At 41.4% G+C, this 18,654-nt stretch overlaps 1 protein-coding gene across 3 annotated transcripts; it reads left to right on the top strand.

Annotated features, from left to right (window-relative positions):
- The first annotated feature begins 4,443 nt into the window (after positions 1-4,443).
- On the top strand, positions 4,444-11,611 carry LOC105486127 (sprouty RTK signaling antagonist 1). Of its 3 annotated transcripts, XM_011748814.3 has the most exons (3): positions 4,444-4,734; positions 5,418-6,333; positions 9,394-11,611. In XM_011748814.3, the coding sequence occupies exon 3, from the start codon at positions 9,449-9,451 to the stop codon at positions 10,406-10,408; it is 960 nt and encodes a 319-aa protein (XP_011747116.1). In that variant the 5' UTR covers positions 4,444-4,734; positions 5,418-6,333; positions 9,394-9,448; the 3' UTR covers positions 10,409-11,611. The 3 variants fall into 3 exon arrangements, with proteins under 3 accessions (XP_011747116.1, XP_070949176.1, XP_011747117.1); XM_071093075.1 differs by lacking the exons at positions 4,444-4,734; positions 5,418-6,333 and adding an exon at positions 6,564-7,568; XM_011748815.3 differs by lacking the exons at positions 4,444-4,734; positions 5,418-6,333 and adding an exon at positions 6,564-7,622.
- Positions 11,612-18,654: the final 7,043 nt, after the last annotated feature.

The raw sequence follows: 18,654 nt of genomic DNA, 5'->3' as shown, positions 1-18,654 counted from the left end.
ATAAACATATTTTTTAAAAAACCTCTTTTGGGAAATTTTGTATGTTTTCTTTTCTTTTTTCGAGATGGAGTCTTGCTGTGTTGCCTAGGCTGGCGTGCAGTGGTGCGATCTCTGTTCCCTGCAACCTCTGCCTCACGGGTTCAAACAATTCTCCTGCCTCAGTCTCCCGAGTAGCTGGGATTACAGGCACCCACCACCACGCCCGGCTCATTTTTGTATTTTTAGTAGAGACAGGGTTTTGCCACATTGGCCAGGCTGGTCTTGAGCTCCTGATCTCAGGTGATCTGCCCGCCTCAGCCTCCCGAAGTGCTGGGATTACAAGCATGAGTCACCGTGTCAGGCCTTCTTTTTTCAATATTAGTCATTCTCTATTCTTAAAGGGTATGGGTATAGTTGTTTTATCAAATAAATATTCTACTTTTTTTCCCTTCAAATAAAGGATAAACTGTAGCCTTTAACATAGGTTATTTCAATATGAAATACAGATTATAGTGAGCAAGCCCTAAGAGATGCTTTTTTTGTTTTGTTTTTGTTTTAATGAGAACGCACTTTTATTTTCTTATTGTACTATCTTTGGGGGACAGTTACAAGTTTAAATTAATGTAGGTTCTTAGGTGCTTGTCTCTGAATATTAAGATAGCAGTAGGTAGTTGTGGGAATGAGAGATTGACAACTTTTGTTGACCAGAATCAAAGATGATACCAGGTGATCATTATAAGGGCCATTCCACTTCTTGTTTCAAAATACAAATCAGTGGAAGAGATGGCTAATCTTGTATTCTCATGAAAATAAAGAACAAGTCAAGGCTTAGAAGGGAACATCTGACATCACTGGAAAAGGAAAGAAGACAGGATTTATTTTGCCATTAGCTAGATAAGAATGAGGACTGTTTTGTACTATGGCAAAGATGTTTCCTTATACAATCTTACCATGTGGGTTTAATTAGTAAAATCTTTCATATATAGTAGGGATGCAGTTTGTCTGAACTCTTGCCACTTTCATTCTCTCCAAAGGAATATGGCACTTAAGAAATAAAGTGCACAAATTTAGAACACTTCCAGGTACATTTCTTTGTTTTCTGACAACTTGCAGAAAAATAGAATCGCCTGTGACATAGTACACAAATGGTTAGTTGAATTATAGAGCTGACACAAACTCAAATCATTCAGTGTAGTTTACTCAATGTACTGCTTGATTTGCCCACTTTCAGAATTTGAAACCAATACGGAACATTCGTATTTCAAATAAGGCAGAAGGATGAGAATTACGCTTATGAAAATGAAGAGAATGTTTATGGAAAATTTACAGAATAGGTTGGTCTATTTCTGTCAACTACAAAGATTGTTTACAAAAGGAAACTGAAAATAAAATGGCCTATCCTTGCCAGCTTTTCTTGGGAAGTATAGTAATATAGTGACTATTGCCCTAAAAGGAAAGTAAAGAGAACTTAGTTTCCATTAGCGGTCTTCATTGATTTATTAGATGCTTATAGGCTAACTTATCAATGTCTGTGATTATTTAGTTTGTGTGTTTGTTTCTCAACAAGATAAAAGACTGTAATACATTTATTTATCATGACTTCACAGAAACATTAGGAGAATTAATAACGTATTATTTTTCAAAAGCTTGGAACACATGATTGTTATTTTTATTTTGGCAAACAAAGTAGATACATGAATAAGTTAAGCTTCCTATAACTGTATTAAATTTTTTTTCTTTTTGAGGCGGAGTCCAGCTATGTCGCCCAGGCTGGAGTGCAGTGGCGGGATCTCAGCTCACTGCAACCTCTGCCTCCCGGGTTCAAGCGATTCTCCTGCTTTAGCCTTCTGAGTAGCTGGGATTACAGGCACACACCACCATGCCCAGCTAATTTTTTGTATTTTTAGTAGAGACCGGGTTTCACCATGTTGGCCAGGCTGGTCTCCTGACCTCTGGTGATCCGCCGACCTCAGCCTCCCAGAGTGTTGGGATTACAGGCGTGAGCCACCACGCCTGGCCAATTTTTTTTTTTTTAATCACTAGAAGTTGTGATGAGTTACTGAATTTTTTTCATTTCACTTTATTCTTTTTCAAAACTCAAATTAACACAAGAGATGACTAATCTTGTTTTCACATGAAAATTACGGACAAGTCAGGGCTCACTTTCCATTCCACTTTATTTAGACGTATCTTAATAAACTGAAAATTATCATAAGATTTTTCCATTGATATTTGCATTGTTTTTCATTTTTGAAAAAATTTCATACTCCAGTTATCCATTTTTAGTCAAGGTATAATGTAATTAAACTTACTAAGTAAAAATGTATACTTTAAGCTAAAAATTTAGAATTGCTACAAAGTCTCTTTTTTTTTTTTTTTTTTTTTTTGAGATGGAGTCTCACTCTGTTGCCCAGGCTGGAGTGCAGTGGCCGGATCTCAGCTCACTGCAAGCTCCACCTCCCGGGTTCACGCCATTCTCCTGCCTCAGCCTCCCGAGTAGCTGGGACTACACGTGCCTGCCACCGCGCCCGGCTAGTTTTTTGTATTTTTTAGTAGAGACGGGGTTTCACCGTGTTAGCCAGGATGGTCTCGATCTCCTGACCTCGTGATCCGCCTGTCTCGGCCTCCCAAAGTGCTGGGATTACAGGCTTGAGCCACCGCGCCCGGCCGAATTGCTACAAAGTCTTACAGTTGTAGGGAATCAGAAGGAGAGGCAGGTTTCATTCAATGTCTTTTAGATCCAAGGTGACAGGGCTATACTTACATTTATTTGTAATGTAATATTTAGAGAAAAACATATTAATGCATTTTAGTGCTAAATGACGTGGAGGGTTATTGATCAACTCTGTACAGCAGATTTAATTTTTTGATACAACATGGCCTAGGGTGATGGTGTTTTAGATAAAAATCTCATGGATTTTATTTATTATTGTAATTTAAAAATACTTGATCTCATGAAAACTATTTTAATACATTTCTGGTTGAAATAGAGTATATTTGCAATAGAAATCTTTCAAATATATTTTGTAGGATTTATGAAGGTAGAATGTTCAGTGCTCCCTCTCCTGGTTTTATCATATTGGTGAACTGACCTCTCAGCTCACAATTGTGGTAATTGAAGAACCAAATAAGATACTCTGATATGATATTCTATTTTTCATTTGTCTATTCCAAACACATTCACAAGAAACCTATCCATCACTAGCAAAATTTCATTACATCCCAAAATCTAATGAGATCTATGAAAAAAAATACAATTTAATCAATTTTATTCTTTTAAATAGCCTATTTTAATACAATTCATAATATTGAGAGTGAATATGTAGCTTTTTGGCTTGATTCTTATTCTACGCTATTTTCTAGTGATGCTTTTTTATTGTTATTGATGTTCTTAACAATGCTCTGTGTTCTTTAGAAGCAATTCCAAACACAACTTTAATTTTTGAAAGTGCTCAGACGTTTGAAAGTCCAGTGTGTGTGTGTGTGTGTATTATGTATGTATATATTTATAAAGTTTCAACAGGACCACTTGCTATTGTAAATAAGGAGACTAAACAATGTATTTTGAACTAAAAATTTCCATACTTATATTTATATATAGTTTAGATTCTAGTTTTGTTTTTGTTTACTTTGTTTTTGCCAGACTTTAAGCTACTCCTGATACATAGTACCTGGAAAAATATTTCCTTTCCACTAAGTTTTTGGTTTTTAGGTGGCTTTTAAAAGTTTCTACGGAACCTTCAATTCCACATAAAGTTATCCTCACTGCAGCATGAAAAGGCACAATTTTGATAATAAATGTCTAAAATCCTGTAGTTTGTAAGAAAGCAGAAAGCAAGTTTCCTACTTAAAGTGTTTTTTTCCCAGTCACATCATCTATTACTAAGAATTATAAAACTTCTTGATAAATTTTTTCTATTCTAATTAATTGACTAAATATACGGGTTGGTATTTTTTTGCAAAAGTATACAACTATATTACAAAATTGAAATAATTTGGTTTTTTCTCCATGTGCTTGATTTTTGGGAAATCATACAACAAGCCAAGGTAAAGCAATTATTTAAAAAACCCACAGCAGAAAATTTCCCCTTTATTACATACCCTTATATTACATTTGCAATAAGGAGTGCCACTTTTTGAACTTTAGGTTTCACATATTCTGAACTTTGTTGTAAATAGGAACTGTAATGTTACATAATCATCTTTTTGTGTCAATATACATTTTCCCTCTAGTTGATCAGAAGTGATGACTTGGCATAAAACTTTTTTCATTTTCTTTTATTCTTCACAATTCTTTTCTAATTCAGCTTTGGAGTCCACCGATCCTTTTAATTGAGATCGACAACTAAAGATTGCTAACTAAATCCGAATGTATTCCTCTATGACAAACTGCATTTGCAGAATTTTTAGAGGCACTCCCGAAGTTTTAAGAGGATGTTTATTACACGAGTCTATAGGGCAACATTTCCAAGTTGGTACACATAAACGAAAAAGGAAACGACAGTTAAGGAAATCCTGTTCCAGGTTTTCGGGCAGCCCGAGTGATTGACACATGATATCACCGGAGGCGTGTCCTGGAGTGGAGGTGGAGGTGGAGGCTAGGAGCTGAAATTCTGTGGAGCCCGAGTGAGATCGCTCTGTAAAGCACGCAGTGGTTTGCAGCGTGATATCAGCGGAGTTCCCTGCCCTGGATAAGGAACAGCTACAGTCGCTGTTAAAATGTGCCTGAAAAGCAATTTGCAATCTTTGCATTAGGTAAGTACTGTTTCCTTCCGTAGACATTTTAGGAAAGATAAGGTGAGAAATGTTGACTTTTGCAAGGAACTGAACATTTATTTCTTTGAACTTGCTTTCGAGCCAAGATTACTGGTTGCCTTTCAAAACACCGGTAGCATTCCCACTGCTAAAACTAATGCTCTTAAAGTAAATGCTACTGCTAAAAGAAAAAGCAGGATCCCTTTCACCTTTCTTTCCTTAACCGAACAGTAGCAAGTTTAAAGTCTGAAACGATCGAATGTGTGAAACACTGGGCCGTTAATGCCTTTATGCGAAGAGGGGCTGGCAGTCGGTGTGTGGACCAAATGCGTGTTTGTTTAGGCATTGTTGGCGACCGAATCCCGAGCGAAGCATTGGTTTAAAACCTGAATTTCCCGTCTCTGTGTATTGATTTCTAACGCGCAGAGGCGTTGCTTGAACGTTGTTTGAACTCCTAGGCATTCCACGGGGCAAAAGCACCTCGGCAAAAACGTGCAGGACTGCATGTTACTTTGGTTCGCGGCTGACACGCCGACTGTGCGCCGGCCTGTCAATCACCGGGAGCAGCAACAGGGAGCACATGGCAACGAGCTGCGGGCGAGCTGGCCAGCAGCCCGCCCCGGGTCCCAGCCCTTCGAAGAAAGGGACATTCACGAGCTTTTATCTCTAATCCTCTGTCGCAGGCATTTCGGCCGTGGAACCGCAGGCTCGGAGGACTGGGTGTGAGCGCTGCCCAGGAGAGGCTGACCTGCCGGGACCGGAGTGCCCGGGGACCTTGTGCCCCTACTTGCCCAACGTGCGGGATCGGCAAAGCGCCTCGGCCTGCGCGGGGGACAAGGAACGACGCCCGCCTCTCTCTCTCCGAGAAGGATCCCCAAACCTCGCTCTCTTCACCCCTCCCCGCTAAAAAAAAAAAAAAAAAAAAAAGGGGGGGGTAAAAAATCCCCCTCCTCCCTCCCGGCCCCGGCGGCCTCTGCCTGGCAGGCGCGTGCTCCGGGGTCTTGCCGGGGGCCTGCGCGGCTCCGTGATCCGCCCGCCGACGCCGGTTCGGGCCCCGACCCGGGTGCCGCGTAGTCTCGAACCCCCGTGACGTGGATTTTTCGCTTGTCAGGAGGCAGCCATCCCTTCCTTCTTTCCCTGCGAGGAGCGACTAGAACCCGAGAAGTTCTCTGAGCACACCGTGCCGTCAGCTGGCCAGTCACGCACTCGACTCCCCGCCACTCCCCTACTTGTTTTTCTGAGACTTGGGGAGCCTTCCTGAAAGGATTTGTAAAAACTGGTTCTTGGAAGGGGGCTGCAGGAGAAGACCTCCCGAGGTGGATGTTACTGAGCCTCCCGGGGAGCGCCAGCCGTGAGAGGTCCCGGCCCGGCCGCGCGGAGCCGCGGGAGAACTGCCCTCCGCAGCCGGAAGGGGGCCGCGGGGAGCGCTCCTGACCAGTGGCGGCGGGGGCGGGGGAGGCCGCGGGCCGAAGCGCCGCAGCTCCGGCGATGCCGCCTCGCCCTCCCCGCAGCGGTTGATGCGGCGCGTGCACGCCACCGCCCGCACCAGGACCTGGGCCGGGTCGCACGACTTGGCCCCCGGCCCGCGCTTCGGCCTAGGTGAGTGTGTGCGGCGGCCGCCCGGGGCCCGCGGGGCTGTAGGCGCGCGGGCGGGGCTTGCTCGGCGCGGCAGGTGCGGACCCGGCGGCGCTGCTGCCCGGGCCAGGACTCCCGGAGGGGAGGGGAGGGGAGGGACGACCCCGCGCGGCGCGGCCCCTCCCGCCGCTCCTTGCTCCCCTGGGGGCTGGGGCTTATGGGGCGCTCAAGGTTGGGTGGTGGGGTGGGCGACGGTCCGCGTCTGCGGAACGAAACAAGACAGGGTCTCCCCCATCCCCGATTACTCGGAGCGGCGGCGCGATAGCCCAGGTTGTCCTCTCGGAGAGCTCTTCACGCCCAAGAGGGATTCCAGGCGGCTCTGGGGATGTCCCTGGGGGCCCTCTGTGGAGGAGTGTGCCTCTGGCAGGGGACCGGCAAAGGCTGTGTGTGTGTGTGTGTGTAGGCAAATGCTCGGAATTCGCCCGTCAGCCCCTCGATAGAATTAGCCAGCCCCAAAGCCAGCCGCAACTTTCTTCTTGTTTGGAGCTCAGTGCAAAGACAAGGAAGGGGAGAGGGCACTGCCACTTTAAAAGTGGGGAAGTCGGCCGGGCGCGGTGGCTCACATCTGTAATCCCAGCACTTGGGGAGGCCGAGGCTTGATCACCTGAGGTCAGGAGTTCGAGACCAGCCTGGCCCACATGACGAAACCCTGTCCTTATTGCAAATACAAAAATGAGGCGACCGTGGTGGCGCGCGACTGTAGTCCCAGCTACTCGTGAGACTGAGGCAGGAGAATCGCTTGAACCTGGGAGGCGGAGGTTGCAGTGAGCCAAGATCGTGCCACCACTGCACTCCGGCCTGGGAGACAAAGTGAGACTCGTCTCAAAACAACAACAACAAAAAAAGTGGGGAAGTCCGCGCTCCTGAGCTCATGGTAACCTCAGCCTCCTCCCCTCCTCCTGCCGGAGAGAGAGGGAGAGAGAACTTGTTTTCATTCATAACTTTTTCCTTTTCCTTCCTCCGTCAACTATTTATTCAGTACGGATTGCAGAGGGCGCAGCTCCACCGTGGTAACTTGCAATGTGGCCGCTCCTGCGCTGGCTTCTTTCTCCCCGGCCCTCGGTGAACCCAGCTTTTCCTTTAAAGTATAGACAAATCCTTGCTTAGGGTCAGCCAGACCGTGGGCTTGCTTTGGGCGCCCGCGTGGACGCTGAAGGCTCTTCGTGATTTGTCAGAAACCTTGGTGGACCACGCAAAAAGTGTGTTGGAAATCCACGGTGATCCTTGGGATGGTGATGGGATTGTCCGCAAAGGTATTCTACTACCATTCGAGTTTTCTTGGGGAAGGCAGTGTGCCGAGCGCGTGTGAGCGTGTTTGGGGCTTGTCCAAGACTGTCACTGCTTGAAAATGGGCTTTTCTTCGAATCAGAGGTGGCGAATTTTCTTTGCTTTTCATTTTTTGTCTGGTAACTTCATTTCCCAACCAGTATGAAGTTTGTTACAACTGTCATTGGAAATGCAAATTAAAGTTGTGCCTGGTGTTTTGAGTTACACTATTCAAATCCTCTACGGTTTTGCGTTTCGTGTGGAATCTGGCTTAGTACTTTTAGCTACCTTTTGCTTTCAAAGCACTGAGTTAAGAAGTTCTTGAAGAAGAGGAATAATTGTTCAGGAGTCAGGATTAGATGTTGAGGACTCCAAGACCAAATCTCCGCAGGTTATGAATGTGTTACTCCTCCTGCGCAAAGAAGGTAGAATAAAGTAGAAACTTGAGAGAGCTGAGTTGTGAAAACGAGGGGGGAGCTCCAAGAAGTTAACATAGAAGGCATAGTTTAGAGACATTAGTTTAGGAAATATAGGAAATGGACTTCTTTCTGCTTTCTGCATGGTTTATTCCTTAAACCATGTTTTTTTGCCTCAGGTTGGTAGTGGAGAATGGACATTTCTTTTTCTTTTCATTCTTGAATTGGGTCGACTCTATAGACTTTAGAAGGAATTTGTGTGAAAAATGCTCTAGTTCACCACTGAAAGCAGAAACTTTTATCTTTGGTAGTTTGTGAAGAACACATTATAAATTAGAAATTTACTATGAGTATGGAAACACAACTGCTTATTTGTATCTGGATATTAGTGTGCTGATTTTGTTATAAGAAGCACATTGAATCAGTTGGCAGTGCTTTTGAAAATCAAGGTCTGTCATGTAAATACAGATTTTTAAATTAGAGGAAATACAGATAATTAAAACGGCCAGGATTTAAATACACTGCGTATGTACCTACACTACACTTATTTGTGCATAAAACTTGTTTTGTGAGTGAGCCCTTCAGCTTAAAAAAAATATCCTCTCAGGATTTCAAATGTGAGTACTGTTACATCATTCACTGGACTATATACATTGAGTCTTGTGTGTGTGTGTTTGTAGCTACAAAACACCAAGAACCGTTGTGTACCTGATACATTTATTTTTGCATCTCATAGATGAATAATAAGGTAGTTTTAAAATTCTGATTTATACAGAAAGTTACCTTTTATTTTGCGATTTCATTTTAGAGTCTTAATTTTTTTTTAATGCCTTAATTTTTTTCATCATTAATCTAATGCTTATAACAGCACACAACAAAAAGGCTGTAGCACCAAAGCCATTCTCAGTTTCTTAAAAGGTAGACATTTTCCTTTATGGAAACCACCTATGAACTGGTAACTGAGCTTTCTTTAGATGAGAGTTATTCTCCTGTTTATACTCAATATTCCCTGCGAAGGCATGCTCCATTTTGATTGTTAGATTCACAAACAGGAAGGCATTACTTCCTCTTGATTCTGCTTCTTAAAAGTTGGAAAAACTTGTAATGTTTATGGCATGGGGTCTCTTGTTTACAATATTCCTCTATGATGTGGTCCCCAGCCTCTCCTGGAATTGGACTCTGGCCAGGACCCCAGCATCATTGTAATCCACTGATGAAGGAGGTCATTATTAGGTGGTTTAGTCAATTTGTGACTTGACAGGATTTCCCTCCCCCCACCCCCGCAAAAAATGCTTCCTGTCATTTATTTTCTCTGTTTTTTTCATCTTTGATTTCCTTTTAGGATTTCAGATGCATGCCAGGTTTCCACTGATTGCCAGAACTCAAGATCACTACACATGGATCCCCAAAATCAACATGGCAGTGGCAGTTCGTTAGTTGTGATCCAGCAACCTTCTTTGGATAGCCGTCAGAGATTAGACTATGAGAGAGAGATTCAACCTGCTGCTATTTTGTCATTAGACCAGATCAAGGCCATAAGAGGCAGCAATGAATACACAGAAGGGCCTTCAGTGGTGAAAAGACCTGCTCCTCGGACAGCACCAAGACAAGAAAAGCATGAGAGGACTCATGAAATCATACCAATTAATGTGAATAATAACTACGAGCACAGACACACAAGCCACCTGGGACATGCAGTACTCCCCAATAATGCCAGGGGCCCCATTTTGAGCAGATCAACCAGCACGGGCAGTGCAGCCAGCTCTGGGAGCAACAGCAGTGCCTCTTCTGAACAGGGACTGTTAGGAAGGTCACCACCAACCAGACCAGTCCCTGGTCATAGGTCTGAAAGGGCAATCCGGACCCAGCCCAAGCAACTGATTGTGGATGACTTGAAGGGTTCCTTGAAAGAGGACCTGACACAGCACAAGTTCATTTGTGAACAGTGTGGGAAGTGCAAGTGTGGAGAATGCACGGCTCCCAGGACCCTGCCATCCTGTTTGGCCTGTAACCGGCAGTGCCTTTGCTCTGCTGAGAGCATGGTGGAATATGGAACCTGCATGTGCTTAGTCAAGGGCATCTTCTACCACTGCTCCAATGACGACGAAGGGGATTCCTACTCAGATAATCCTTGCTCCTGTTCACAGTCACACTGCTGCTCTAGATACCTGTGTATGGGAGCCATGTCTTTATTTTTACCTTGCTTACTCTGTTATCCTCCTGCTAAAGGATGCCTGAAGCTGTGCAGGGGGTGTTATGACTGGATCCATCGCCCAGGGTGCAGATGTAAGAACTCCAACACTGTCTATTGTAAGCTGGAGAGCTGCCCCTCCCGGGGTCAGGATAAACCATCATGATTTTTGGAGGTGGGTTGTACCTCCTGAGCTTCTAGCTTTCAAGCTGTGGCTATTTTTTTTTTTTTTCTTTTTCTTTTCTTTAGAATTTTTCCCCATTTCCCACCTTCTCTTCTCCTGTTCCCAAGGTCTGACTCATGGATTTTTCTCTTCCTTCATGGATGATCTTCAGTAAGAGTGGACTGGGAAACTGCACCTGGCTCCCACTTACGACAAGAGCCTCTGCCATCCACTTGAGAGGGTATTGAGAGCCAGTGGGCTTTGTGTAGCCTTTTTGTTCTGCAAGCAACTTTCTAAAGTTGTATACATGAACATACACCCACACCCAGACTACAGTGATTTAGAGTTGTTTTGACTGGGTACTGTGGGAGCAGGGAAATTGGTTTTTAAAAAAGCAACCGTTTAATTGCTTAAATAAGCTATGTATTAACTCTGTCTCCAGTTAGGGCTATCTTCCTAGCATTGGCCCCTTAAGTAGCATGGGGGATATATTTTTTGCTATAACGTAAAAATTTTCCTTTAACCACTGCCCTCTGCTTCTTGTCCTTCAAAGTTCTTTCCCCTCAGTTTTGGGGTTGTCTTACTCTGGAGATGCCAAGTGTATTTTTTCTTTCTATGTAATTTTAGATTCGCTTTACAATGTAAATCTTCACATTGGAGATATATTGGTTGGACCTTGCCCATCTTCACTCTAGCCTTCGTATTTGTGAAGGACTCAACCACCTTCCTTCTTCACCCCATGCTTCTCACCAAATTTTTGTTGTCATTGAGGGCACTTGGATAACTCAAGTTGATATTTATAGCTGATCAATCTATAGGTGTCCCAGAACTATGCTGCCTAAAGTGATCTTGGCTCCTTAATGGTCCTTTTGGCCCCTTGGATAGTTAACAGCTGAGTCATTCTAATCTCTTCTGTGTTTTCATTGCCTTAACCACAAATTGTGGTGCTTTTTGTATATTTTATGTATAAATCACAAAGTTGAATTCTGACTATTTTTAAGACAAAAGTCTGTTAAACTTTTTTATTGTAAAGAATATTTATTATGCGAATCTCTATTATTTTATGGTATTTATTGCAAAAGACTGTTGAAATGTACTCATGTCTGAATATAACAAAATATCAATACTTAACGGAAAATAAGGTGACACGAAGAAAGTACACATGTTAACTATAATGCAGAAAATATATTAATTAATGAAACTGTCTCTTGATTTCTTCATTTATTAGCCTGTACTATTATGATGATTTTTGCTTATTTGCTTTGACTTTTTCTTCTTACACACCCATTTTACTTCTTTCCCTATAGATGCTGAATCTAGACATAGGTAAGCCCAAATTACGAAGTAGATAATTAGGTTGGTGCAAAAGTAATTGCAGTTTTGGGCCATTTTTAATGGCAAAAACACAGTTATTTTGCACCAACCTAGTATTTCCTGGAAAGTGCGTTAATCAAAATTTTGTAATCCAAATTCTCTTTTAACAAGTGCTCAAGTGAGTTATTTTATAGAGTAAAAATTCTTTGTAATATTAAGTATCTCCCTACTTTGACTATTTTGTAAGCATGAGGTTTTGTGTATATTATAATTTCTTGAAATGGGGCATATCTACAGTAGAAACTTTTTTTTAAATGTTTATCTTAACTCTCAAGTTAATAAAAAGTTAGTTTGTCAGCTAGACTCAATGAACTTAGTTCTGTAGGTATGCTAGGAGTCTCTGGTACTGTCACTTTAATAAAGCATTCTGGAAGTTACCAAGGGAATAATTCACAACATCAGAGAGATTTCAAAAACATGCCTGTCCCTGCCTTTCTACTTGTTTCATAAGTCTAATGTGGCTTGACCAAATTACACCTCATCAAGTCCTGTGCAATAAGAAATCTGAGGGCCTAAAATTTTATGGAGAAAAAGTAAATATTTTAAATCTTATTTTTTAGTCTGGTGAAACTACTACATAGCTGGAATCTTTGGGTCTGATAAAATATTTGGTCATTTGAGTACTCAGAATACACCGTTTTTAAGTTTGATAAAATTTTATTCATGTGAGTCCTCAGTCTCACTAACTCCCTATGACTAAGTGATACGTCAGTCATTATCTGCATTTGAAAATAATTCTTTGCATTTGAGAATAAGATATTGACATAATTTGAACCCAGGTTATCAAAGCTCTTACCCAGCTTTTTTTTTGGTCATTATTCATGGATGGTTTGGCTGTTAGTTTAAGAGTACGCATTTGTTCTTTGTAAATAGACTTTGACTTTGTTTTATATAGACAAGGTATAATTGGTAGAAACTTGTTTTAGTGCTTTTCCATCAAGCTGCTAAACCTATTAGTTGGCAATTTGATATTTAATCCATCAGATATCTCCTTTATGCTTTGAAAGCAGGAGGATTTTTAAAAGTGAATAGTTGTGTTTTGGAGGCTACTTCATAATCTGTAGCATTTTAAAATGTGAACTTGAGTGTTTTCCTCTGATACTCAAGTTATGTAATGTTATCACTGGTCCTTTCATATTTATGGAGTATTTTCATTGAGATGTGGCTTCTTAATGAAGTGTATAAACACAGACTTCTTCAAAATACTGTGTGGGTTTTTTTTCCGGTATTATTTAGACCCTTAGTATAATTAGTTGGAGTAAGAGCTGTCTTGAGCTGTAATAACCAGACTAAGAAGCAGTAGTTTTTACTGAAAGAAATTTATAACTTTTATGAGAATGAAGTATGCTGTGGAGTTTTAACTTCTGGCTCTATATATGTAGAATACATGAAAAATATTAAGATGGTGGTCTGCTGCTTCAAGGACTGTATGTGAACTCTGGCATAATGGCGAGTCTGTACTTGGAAGGAGCAATCGGTTAGAGGTTCAGATTTCTAAAAGAGGCTTGTCAGGTGGCAAAGCATAAACACTGATTCGAAACTTCTTCCTTTGTGATGGTTTAAACGTAGGAAGAAGAAATATAAGAGTGTGTCCTCATAAGAGCTTATGGGCCCTAGGCTATTGAACCTAATGCTGATCATCATTTTAAAGTGCTAAGGCTTTAAAGCATCAGCTGAAATTTCTTACAGTGCCGCTGCCACTTATTTAATACTGTTGAATGAAAAACAACATGCCAAATAGATGGGCTAACCTTTTTATTCCACACATTTGTCCCTCTTCCCCAACAAGTACAGCTTGACAGAATGGATGTTTTTGTTACCTGGTTCCTTTCCAGTATATTTTCTGACTGCCAATTTTTTCGTTTCAAACAAGCCTTATTTAGATAGTTTAATAGTGATTAAACCAACATAGGACTTTTGTAATTGAGTAGTTTCCTGTTTACAGAGTTTATAAAATGTAACCTAGCAGAAAAAAATGGAATGTGAAAAAGTAGACTTTTTTGTGTGTGAAGGCCTAAAGTGAATTTGCAAATATAGGATTATAATTACATGGTTTCCAAAATTCAAACCACAAAGTATTTCCATTATTACCAAAAGATAAAAATTAAAGCTTTAAAAACAGAAGTCTTTAAAGTGAAAAGAAATAAGTTAAAAACTATGTTTTCATCCTAAAATTGATAATGGAACCAGACTCAGGTGATTAATTTCCAGAGGATTTAATTTTTGAAGTTACCCATTTTTCCTAAATCTTTTCTGTTTTTTAATGGAGTGGTGTATTTCGTAGCTGACTATCTGTATCTATCTCTCTCTCTCTATAGAGAGAGATAGCTCATATAAAAAAATCCCTTTTGAAATATATTGAAATACTGAAACAAACTGGAAAAGTGTCTAAAAGCAGTTCTTATCCTAAACTCCCACTGTATATTTTCTTTTTAATTGCAAGAGCATCGGTGTTTTTAAATATGTTGAAAACAAAACTTTTAAGTCCTTCTTTTGACCAACTGATGGTTGGACGGTTGTTTTTTCCATTACTTCACTGATTAGCTGTAATCAAAATAGCCATGTATATACTTACCTGACAGCTATTGATTCTTGTAATAGTCTCTCAGGTTATTACCAAGCCATTGTGCTATTATTGAACACCTCCTAGGAGCATTGTATACAGTAGAATTCTGGAACTAGAAATATATCTCAGAGTTTATCTTAATGTTTCTCAATCATGTATGAAAAGAAATAGATAGCTAGTTTAAATATTAAGAAGTGTGTGTCATAGCTCAGACCTGTATTAGAATAATCTTTGGGGGTGGGGGCCTGGTATTCGTTATTTTCGCAAAGCTTTTTGGGTGATTGTATCAGGCAACTTTGGAACTGATTTATGTAGCTCACTGTCTTCACTTTGAGGATGTACAAACAAAGGCATGGCTTGAGAAGATAAACTGTTCATGTTTAGCTAGGGTAGAGCCTGAACTCTTTCATCTGACACAGGATTTTCTTCATTTCTTGTTCGTTTGTTTGATTTTTGGGATGAGGTCTCAATCTGTCACCCAGGTTGGAGTGCAGCAGTGGCATGATCACCACTCATTGCAGCCTCCACCTCCTAGGCTCAAGCAATCCTCCCCTGCCTCAGCCTGTGAAGTAGCGGGGACCACAAGCAAATGCCACCACGGCCAGCTATTTTTTTTTTTTTTTTTTTTTTTTTAGTAGAGACAGGTGTCTCCTTATGTTGCCCAGGCTGGGCTTAAGCTGTCCTGCTTCAGCCTCCCAAAAGTGCTGGGATTACAGGCGCAAGCCATTGCACCTGTCCTCTTCATTGCTCAGCAGCCAACTCAGTCAGTGTCTTTCTGCTGCAATTAACCCTTACTATTCCATCCTCTTTACCAGAAAATTTTTCCTTCATAATTAATGTATTTGACCATCATTTAGGAAATGAAATGTTTTTCTGCATATATTATTCATGCTTAGCTATCAGGAATAAGTAGTAAATGACTTCATTGCCATGATTATTTTTCATATGTTAATATGAAAATTAACAGTTTGAAAGTGGAACTTGTGTTTCCTCTGGCTGGGTTTATATGGTAATAATAGAACAAATTAATCAGTTTCTGAAAGGAACAGTAACTTGGCATCTAGATTTAAGAACTTGTGTGATGGTGCTTCTTATCATTTTTCTGGCTGCAGTAAGATTACAGTGATTAGAAGCTGCTTTACATTTTATATTTTGCATTATTAAAGAGATGGATGTCATCTTGCAGATAGAATCACAGTAGATACAGCAATAATTCTATTGCAGAAACTATCAGAGAACCTAGAACTGTTTCGAACTGGATATTTAGGTACAGTATACTAGAAGCATCATTCACCAATGATGCTTTATTTAGTCCAAGAACCTTTAGTTCAAGAATCTACTTAGTCTATATACAATAATAATCAAAATTATAATTTGATAATGATGATCTATTTGTGAAAATGAAGTAACATTGTATTAACTACTTGCTGGGCTGGGCCCGGTGGCTCACGCCTGTAATCCCAGCACTTTGGGAGGCCGAGGCGGGTGGATCAGGAGGTCAGGAGTTCGAGACCAGTCTGACCAACATGGTAAAACCCCGTCTCTAGTAAAAATACAAAAATAACCTGGCGCGGTGCCGTGCACCTGTAATCCCAGCTACTCAAGAGGCTGAGGAAGGAGAATCTCTTGAAGCTGGGAGGCAGAGGTTGCAGTGAGCCGAGATCACCCCACTGCACTCCAGCTGGGGCAACAGAGCGAGACTCCATCTCAAAAAATAATAAAGTAAAATAAAAATAAAAACTACTTCCTGTATTTGTACATGTGGTAAATGGCTGGAAGAAAGGAAAGAGAGGTTGATTAAGGGGAGTGGAGATTGAACAAAATTTTGGATTATTTGTGCTATAAAATTGAACACATTTGTTAAAGCACAATGGATTAATGATAGTCCGTGGCAGAGAAATAAGTGCCATGAGGAGGGAGCCAGACAAAGCTAGCTAAGCAAACAAGATGCAAGTTTGAGAAAACTCAGTTCCAATTTGGCTAGCAGTTGTTCTCAGCCTTAGCTGCACATTAAAAGCAGCTGAGAGCAAAAGACACCACCCTCAGCAATGAACAAAAGCCTGTGCCTAGACCCCGCCTTAAGCTAGTTAAATCAGAATCTCTGAGAGTGGGCCTTGGCTTTCTTTTGTTTTAAAAGCACCCCAGATGATTCTACAGCTAGTCGAAAACCTCTGAGTTAGATCATAGGTATGTATAGGGGAATTGCGGGAGATTAAAATAGCAGAGATTAAGATAGGAAGGCCAATTTAGAAAAAGAAAGCCATAGGTATTATGGTCTTGATGCAGCTTGTAGGTTAGTAGGAAGGGAAAGGGGGTGGGGTATGAATGAGAGAAGTACTGTCCATGGGGAATCTATAGGAATTTGCTGTTATTTGTATGTGGGTTTGAGTTGGAGAAAAGAATTGATACTGAGCTTTTGGATTTTGGCAAATGGGAAAATAACAGTTCTGTTAAAAGAAATGAGTGGGATTTGTTTGGGGTATGTGGGTTAGGAAATGTTATGAGTTCTACTGGAATAAACACAGATAATTATGAATAATAAAAGTCTAGAGTTTAAGAGAGGTTAGTGACAGCCCATCATCCACATACAAGTGATAGGAGGTCCACAGTGTAGATCCCAAAGGAAAACAATGGAATTAAAAGCAGACTAGGGACAAACCTTGAGGAACATGCCTACATTTAGGGAGCAGAGAGAGGATATAGAGCAAATCAGTAAGAGAGATGGTCGAAGAAGCATAGGCACCAAGAGATTGGTATGTTTTAGAATCTAAAGGAGAAGACTTGTAAGGTGGAAATTAATAATCAAATGTGAAAAGTTGCAGAGACTCCCAACTAAATTTAGTGAGTGGTATTTAGGTGAAATTGTAATGAAAACCAGATTGCATGGGATTAAGAAATGAGTGGGAAGTAAGGATATGCAGGGTAACAGTTTCAGGCTGTTCACTCTAGACATCTGAGATGTTAGGAAAGTAACTAGAGGCAGGTAAACAGCTGAGACTATTTTTAGAATAACAGAAACTTGAGCCTTTTTGCAGAAAGACAGCATGGGCAGTTGAGAGGGAGAAGAGGGAAGAGCTCCAGGAGCACAATCCTGGAGGAGGGGGGAGGAGATGGAAGAGAAAACACAAAGAGGAGCTTTAACCTTGGCAAGACAGTTCTTCTCTCAGAGTAAAGGAAAAAATAAGAGAGGGAAGAAACAGATGTAATGGAATTTTAAGAGAGAGAGGAGGAAATTGTCAAAACGCGCCCTGTTTTTGTAAATAGAAGGATGGTCTTCTATTGATAGTTAAGACACATAACAGACCCAAATTTGGCTCTTGAGAGCAGAGGTCTGGAATGGCTAGAGATGGGGAATGCTCATGGCTCTGTTAACAGACCAAAGCAGGTGAAGTGAAGAGTGGTGAGAGCTCAAGCTCACATGAGACAGGGAATGTTTTAGGAGCCAATTTTCAGATTGTTATCTAGACATTCCCTGCAGCTGGTTGTGAGGAGCAATGAAGGCATAGAATAAGTATTACCTGGAGCAATAAGAAATGGTGAATTTCACAGCGCTCAGGGATTTTAGGGCAGCAGCCTGAGTGTGTGCTAAAAATGACTGGCCAGAAAAATTGGATGAAGTTCCAATGAGGGTGAGATACAGGTTTACTGAGAGTAAGGCAATAGGAAAAGTGAGGACAGCTGAGGACATAGGAGCAGTTCCAAGTCAAGATCCTAGAAGGTGGGCCTTTTTGTTTTGGAACAGGGTCTTGCTCTGTTGCCAGGGATGGAGTGCAGTGGTGCAGTCATACATAGCTCACTGCAACCTCAAACTCCTGGGCTCAAATGACCCTCTCACCTCAACCTCCTGAGTATCTGGGACTACAGGGGTGCAGCACTGCACCCAGCTAATTTTTTTTTTGTAGAGACAGGGCCTCACGATGTTGTTCAGGCTGGTTCCAATCCTCCTGCCTCAGCTTCCCAGTGTGCTGGGATTACAGGCTGCACCTGGCCAGGTGGGCCATTTTTAAATGCTGAGGAAACCTGGAGTTTCTCTGTGCTGAAAGGTAGCTTAGGTGATCAGAGTTAGAGATATATGGAGCTAAGGATGAAAACAAGGAGAAAATGGAGGCCAATGTATCAGAAGAGTTGTTAATTTAGGTATTAAAATACTAGAAGTTGGCTGGACGGTGGTCTGTAATTCCAACACTTTGCACTTGAGCTCAGGAGTCTGAGACCAGCCTGGGCAAATTGGAAGACCCCCAAAAGAAATTCATTTCTTTTTTTTTTTTTTGAGATGGAGCCTTGCTCCGTTGCCCATGCTGGAGTACAG

Source organism: Macaca nemestrina, chromosome 3 (genome assembly GCF_043159975.1).
Source record: "Macaca nemestrina isolate mMacNem1 chromosome 3, mMacNem.hap1, whole genome shotgun sequence".
Taxonomy (NCBI): Eukaryota; Metazoa; Chordata; class Mammalia; order Primates; family Cercopithecidae; genus Macaca; species Macaca nemestrina.
Note: the sequence above shows the minus strand (reverse complement) of the source record. Positions and strands in the feature narration are given on the sequence as shown.